This window comes from Cryptomeria japonica, chromosome 7 (genome assembly GCF_030272615.1).
Source record: "Cryptomeria japonica chromosome 7, Sugi_1.0, whole genome shotgun sequence".
Taxonomy (NCBI): Eukaryota; Viridiplantae; Streptophyta; class Pinopsida; order Cupressales; family Cupressaceae; genus Cryptomeria; species Cryptomeria japonica.
This window is the reverse complement of record NC_081411.1, coordinates 368643238-368650752: the sequence shown is the minus strand read 5'-3', so window position 1 is coordinate 368650752 and position 7515 is coordinate 368643238. Positions and strand designations below refer to the sequence as shown.

Here is a 7515-nt window from a genome sequence, read left to right as displayed (position 1 = left end):
TGAACTTGAATCATGAACTTTTGAAAAGATTCAATTAATAGGTTCAGTTCAAGACAAAATTTAATAAGACAAAAACCGCGAATTACAAAAACCCGGACTAAATAAATACTCCTTATTTAAATAACGTGAGAGAAAAAATGCCTCAAGAAAATGAGGAGGGTAAGATCGGCTCTAACTGGGGATCGGGACTATAATCGCACAAAAGATGGAAAATAAGACCGAGATCAACAAAACGAACACACCAAAATTGACACAACCAAAAAGAAAACAAAACTAGCCTACAAAACACGCAGGGGACACTTGCTTACAACTTATAAAGCTTAAGATCATGTCCATTTTAAAATAGGGGAAGAACAAAACCATCAATATAGGCAAGCTTGAAATAATTAGGCCCTTTTACCTCATGAATCAAGAATGGACCTTTCCATAGTGATTCAAATTTACTATGTGCCCCTTTAGGTTCTCTTCTTCTATCCTAGAGTAAGACCTGATCTCTCTACATAAATCTTTTGGGTCTAGCTCTCTTGTCAAAAAATTTATTGATGCGTAGCTGATGCTTAGTGATTCGGTCAATGAGTTTATCCCTTTCCTCTTCTATCTTCATCAAATGCATGATTCTTTTTTCTGAGGAATCTTGAAAATATGTATTCTCAACCACTGTTTGTAATTTTGAAGTTGCCAATTCCAGAGGCAAAGATAATTGTACCCTCACACCATACACCAATTCAAATGGAGACATCCCTATTTCCCTTTCAAGAGATGTACTATCCATCCAGAGAGCCTCATATAGTTTCTTGTGCAAGTCCTTTGAATTCTCACTCACTAGATTTTTCATTATATTTATCAAATTCTTATTGCTGGATTTTGCTTGATTATTGCCTTGCAGATAGTAATCTGATGAATGGGCAAGAGAAATCCCATGATCATAACAAAACATAGAGATTTTTGTAGAGGATAAATTCATAGAATTATATGTCACTATCTTCTAAGGAACTCCAAAGCGAACCAAAATATTTTCTTTTAAGAAATCGCAAACCACTTCAGATGTAGTCTTTCACACAGGAACAATTTCCACCCATTTGGTAAAATAATTGATTGCAGTAAGTATATGTGTATGTCCAGCACTCTAAACAGGTGAAAATGGACCTATGAAATTCAACCCCCATTGTTTAAATGGTTCATCAATAACAACAGGTCTAAGGGGTAATGCTACAAGTTGTGGCTTTCCTGTGAACAGTTTACATTTTTCACAATTTTCCACCCAGGTGTAAGCATCCTTGAACATGTCTGGCCAATAGTAGCAGTTTCTCAAAATTTTATAGGTAGTCACCGTTGAATAAAAATGTTCACCACAAGCTTCATTATGGAATGTTTTTAGAAGAGCCTCCTGATGTTCCTTATTGACACAACATAAGAAAGTCTTATCCAATCCCTTCTTGTACAAAACATCACCAAAGATGACATACTTAGCAGCCTTCAATCCCAAATTGCTTTTCTCCTTAGGTGATAAATGTTAAGGACATTCTCCATAGGCTAGATAAAATGCAACATCTACAAACCAAAAATCTTGAAGACCCACAAACAAAACCAGAGGTAACTCTTCTTGCACTTCATTCTTACTTTCTGCAGTCAATTTGCATAAGCCCTGTCCCCTTACCAATCTAGTTGGTTTAATATCTAGACTGAACTCCTATATTTTTTATACTCATGTAGCTCTTCTATTCATTCCAATATCTTGTTGTGTCAAAATACTTTTAATAGCCAAGTGTGGCACATACACTATTGCATGAGAATGAAGAATATAATACCTAAAATGTTTAATAGCTTTTACCACTACAAATGCTTGCTTCTCCATTAGTGAATATTTCAGTTCATGCTTCTTGAGCAGTACAACAATTGGAACTTCCTCATTTTCCTCATTTTCTTACAATAAAATTTGTGACATAGTATGCTCAAAGGCATAACAGTAGATGATGAAATCCTTCTTAAAATCTGGATTGATGAGCGTGGGAGCCTATGCTATAGATTCTTTTACTACCTCAAATGCTTTCTCCCCTTTGTCATTCCATCTGAACACTTTTTTTCACTCATCAAATTCACTATGTATCGAGTAATCTCTGCAAAATAAAGAACAAACCTTCTCAAAAAGTTCACTTGACCAAAGAGGGACCTAACTCCATTTCTTTTTGATGGTAAACTTATTTGCTGGTTTGCCTTCACCCTCTCTGGATCTACCTTGACTCCCTCTTTGGAAACGATGTGACCAGGCAGCTTACCTTCAGTAACACTAGATAATGACTTCTTCGGATTCAAAGATACTCCATGCTCTCTGCACCTCTGCAAAACTTTCCTTAAATCTCTCAAATGATGCTTTCTCCTTTTTGAGAAAACAGTTAAATCATCTAGGTACACAATAATTATTTTATCTTCCAAGTGACCAAAACACAAGTCCATGTCCCTCTAGAAGTTTTCTCTAGCATTTATCAGACCAAATGACATCCGGTTATATGCAAAGGTACCCTAGGAAGTAATGAAAGTTGTTTTATGTTGATCCTTTTTGAAGACACTAATCTGATTGTATCCTGAAAACCCGTCTAACATTGACATCATCTCAGAACTCGAGACTGTTTGCAAAATATGATCCATAGCAGGCAGCGAATAATTATCCTTCAGACTACCTTGATTCAAATTTCTAAAATCCACACAAATCCTTATTTCTGCATTCTTTTTATGAACTGGAACTATATTAACTATCTAGGTGGAATGATTAATAGGATATATAATTTTTTCCTTTAACATTTTATCCACCTCCTTGAAGATTGCCTCTACAACCTTGGGATTAGAGTTTGTCAACTTTTGCTTGAATGGACCTCTTCCTGGTTTCATAGGGATATGGTGTTGAAACTGTCCATCTCTGAAATTTTTCAGATCATCATAGCACCAGGCAAACACATCCCTGTATTCTATTAGCAAATTAATGAATCTTCTTTTCTCTTCAGGGGTACAATATTTTCCCAAATTGGCAAACTTAGGATCTTCTTCATCGCAAATATTAATCCTCTCATAATCACCAGAATCATGAGTTACTAGAAATTTTTCATCCTTCCTCTTGATAAAAGCATCTTGACGGTCAAAAAGGTGCTCTAAAGACACTAACCCTCTAGGAATTTTGTTTCCTTTCAGCTGGATAATTTCATCGCATGATTTTTCTCTTGGATCTGGGGAGAATTCCTAATGTAGAGGGTCAGGGGTTTTAGGTGACTTCAAGAAAATATATTTTCAAGTGCTTCACACTCCTTGCATTTGCCTAGTGTTTCCAAGGCACCTTAAGGCTTCAAAGGGAAAATCAATACCCAACTCTCCACTATGACTCCTAGTGTCTTCAACCACTTATTCCAACCCAATTCAACAAGTTTCAATTATTTTTAAGGTTTCAAGACTTCTCCATGCTCTTAAACCCCACTATGCCTGCTACTAGCCCTAGAGCCCCAATTAGGCCACTTGAGGCTGAATTAATTCAGTTTCTCCAATTTTTCCCAAATAAATTCTAAAAAAAAATAGCTTTTTGGATACCCTTTTTGTCTTACTACAACATATATCAAAATTAGGTATGGTTGTTTTGGACCATGCCTTTGCTGTCCTAAGACTCGAACTATTTCTGATGCAAAAACCCACACTTTTACAAAGCAAGTATATAAAATACTTATCCCCCAACCTTTAAACTCTCAACAGTAGTTTTTTATGACTCCAAACCAAGGAAAATCCAATTTTTTAGGTTCCATGATCTTGTTTAATGTGCAAACCCCAAAGCCCTCACCAATAGGCTCCCAAAACCAAGGGTTTCTTGATTAACCACTCTCCCAGCACTTCTGCAACTTAGTCAAGGTTCATACACCTTCTCCTAGACCATATTAGACATATCCAATCACTAAACTACACCTTTGTTAAGGTAGATCTTCTGCTGCTATAGGCTTGCAATGCTTCCTACTCACTTCTCCTTCATCCAACTCACGGTGATCACCTGTCAAACCACACTTCCTACAAGTTATTTTGTTAGGATCATATTATAAATGTTAGATAGAGCCTCCTCTATGAGAAAAAAGACCTTACATCCATAGAAGGGCTCCAAATTGCATTTTGGGCCTTCAATGCCAATGATACAACTCAGAAAATTTTAGGACAGTCAGCACAAATGACAAAATCTGAGAAAAACCTGCTACAAAATCATTCCAAATCACTTATTACAATTTTTAATGACTGCCCAAGGCTTATACCATGAAAGATCAATCACTTTCAAGCAACAAAACACAAGAAATTGCAAGAAAATGAAGGTTTTATTCACTTTTTCTGTTAAATCCGTACAAAATCCATACTGTAGCATTCAACCCCACCAAAATGGAGTTCCAAGGTTTTATAAGACCTTCCCCCAACTTCCCAAACCGAAATCAATCAGTTATTTGTCATTATAGACTTGTTTAGACTCTAAAATCCATTTTCCCACCTAAAAACAACTAACCGTTAGAATTCAAAAATTTGAATTTCTAACTTACATTTTATTGAATAATTTAAAACCTAACCTATCAAACTTGATGTTTTATGACTCCTAGGATCAAAACAAACTTATCTAACCATCCAAATCCTATTTAGGCACTATTGGCCTCCCTTACATAATTTTGGTCCTAAATCCCTTATTAAGACCTTCAAGACATTTAACTTTAAAATCATATTGATCATTACAAATTTCCATTATTGGCTTCAAAACACTCCAATTCACTTGTTTTGATTCATAACTCTTCATGGTCTTGATAGCTTGCTTGGGTGCACCTGCACCATACTCCCCATGAATGAAAGTCTTCTTGTCCCAAGAAGTCATCCATGTCTTGCCTTCATGTTTGCTTGCTTGCATCTGATTCTTAGGAACTAGATAGTCCCCAAATGTGACTTGTTTCCTCCTATGAACACCTACATTCATACACCAATCATTACAAACAAAAATTTTATGATTTGGCTGTCCCAAACCAATGGTACTCATGGCTGATATTTGCTTCGTGGCTGCCCCTTTTCCTCTATCTTGAGGTATCTACAACCTGCCCAACTTTCTATCCTTTACTTATCCAATGAGAGGACATTTTACTACACCAACTAGTACATGATCAAGTTCCCAAAGTCCTTCATGAACCGGACTGTCATACTACTACAAATCTGCACTTTTCTTACCCTGCTCTTTGACTGAAAACTCATTGCCAAAACACATTACAGTGGTGTCTCTTGCCTTCCCCATCAATGGGCTCAATTTTTACTTCCTTCCACCCTTATGAACCACATAGGTGTTTCAATACCCATCATGTATAATCCTTCTAGAGTATTGCCAAGGTCTGCCCAAAATCAAATGACCACAACTCATATCCATTACATCACACAAAATACTATCAGCATATTGACCAATGGAGAAATTAATGACCACCTGATCCTTTACCAACATATTCTGACCTTCACTGACCCATGTAGCAAAATATGGATTAGGATGTGCAAGGGTTTGTAAATTTAACTTTTTGACTACTTCATAAGCAACCAAATTGTGACAAGCCCTTGAATCAACAATCAATTTACATACCTTGCCATGGATTTTACAATTTGTCCTGAAGATCCTTTCTTGCTATGATAGTTGTACTTTCCCCATGAGTAACAACTCTCCTTCCTCTGGTGGTATCATGATTTCTTCTTCTTGTTCTTCCTTTTTGTTTTCTTGTGTCAAATTAACCTTCCTTTCCTTCTTGTCCTCATTCCATTTAGGACATTTGAATGATGGGTGTCCTAGTTCATTGCAATAGTAACATCTAAATGTGCCCCTTCCTTGACCAAATCCTCTTCCTCCTCTCTGATTGTATCCACCCCTTGATTCTGAAAATGATTCCTTGCCCTTGTCATCATTTTTTGGTCCTTGACCTCTACCACCTCTTCCTCTATTTGTATTACCTCCTCTTCTTGACCTTTCTTGTCTTCTCCTCACCTTTTCTTCTGCTCTAATAGCCAACTGATAACATTCACCAATGGTCCTTGGTACTTGTAGACCAATCTCATCCTGCAAATGATACTTCAAGCCATTGATATACCTGGCTACCTTCTCATCTTCTTCCTCATATCCTCCCCTAATACTCAATTTATGAAATTGTTCAATATATGCCATTACATCCATGTCTTTCTGTTTCAAATGTTGTCTCATCCTCTTCACATGTATGCTATAATCTGAAGGCAAGAATTTCTCCTTGATGAGGTTCTTCATCCTTGCCCAATTTGTGATTCTTGTCAACCCCCTAGACATTCTATCATTTTGTAAACTTTTCCACCAAGTTAAAGTAGTTCCTCTAAGCTTTGTTTTTGCAAACTTCACTCTCTTCTCATCCTCCATCTCCTCATACTCAAAGTAGTTCTCCAAGGCATCCAGCCAACCCAACACTTCTTCACTATCCATCTTCCCTTGATAGATAGGTACCTCCACATGTCCTTTCCCTCCATTTTTTTGTTCTACCTTCAAAATCCTAACAAGCTTCCTCTCCTCAGGGTCCATCTCATCTTCCACTTCCCTATGCTCTTGTCTTTCACAGTGTTCCTCTCCTTCATCTTCATAATGTTCTTCATTAACTTCTTCCCTCCTATGGTCCATTATTTCTTTCTCATAGCCTTCTAACCTAGCTTGCATGGCCTCTTTCTCTCTTCTCTATTGTCTATCCCTCCTTGCTTCAGCCTGCTCTCTTGCTACATCTTGTCCTCTTCTTTCCCTTCTTTCTCTTTCCAAAATCTCCTTCAACTCCTCAAGTTTCCTAGCCAATTGACTCTTAGGTGCCATAACTACCCTTCCAATCCTTTACCCAGACCTTTCACTACTCTGATACCAATTTTATGTAGAGGGTTAGGGGTTTTAGGTGACTTCAAGAAAATATATTTTCAAGTGCTTCACACTCCTTGCATTTGCCTAGTGTTTCCAAGGCACCTTAAGGCTTCAAAGGGCAAATCAATACCCAACTCTCCACTATGACTCTTAGTGTCTTCAACAACTTATTCCAACCCAATTCAACAAGTTTCAATTATTTTTAAGGTTTCAAGACTTCTCCATGCTCTTAAACCCCACTATGCCTGCTACTAGCCCTAGAGCCCCAATTAGGCCACTCGAGGCTGAATTAATTCAGTTTCTCCAATTTTTCCCAAATAACTTCTAAAAAAAAATAGATTTTTGGATACCCTTTTCGTCTTACTACAACATATATCAAAATTAGGTATGGTTGTTTTGGACCATGCCTTTGTTGTCCTAAGACTAACACTATTTTTGATGCAAAAACCCACACTTTTACAAAGCAAGTATATAAAATACTTATCCCCCAACCTTTAAACTCTCAACGGTAGTTTTTTATGACTCCAAACTAGGGAAAATCCAATTTTTTAGGTTCTATGATCTTGTTTAATGTACAAACCCCAATGCCCTCACCAATAGGCTCCCAAAACCAAGGTTTTCTTGAT

At 37.0% G+C, this 7515-nt stretch overlaps 1 protein-coding gene across 1 annotated transcript; it reads right to left on the bottom strand.

Annotated features, from left to right (window-relative positions):
• Positions 1–5656: 5656 nt before the first annotated feature.
• LOC131856766 (uncharacterized) lies at positions 5657–6664 on the bottom strand. Its single transcript, XM_059208687.1, has one exon. It carries the CDS (start codon positions 6662–6664, stop codon positions 5657–5659), a length of 1008 nt encoding a protein of 335 aa, XP_059064670.1.
• Positions 6665–7515: the final 851 nt, after the last annotated feature.

Excerpts from the sequence above, each read along its gene's own strand:
- LOC131856766 (XM_059208687.1), bottom strand. The coding sequence starts at position 6,664 with ATGGACCATAGGAGGGAAGAAGTTAATGAAGAACATTATGAAGATGAA.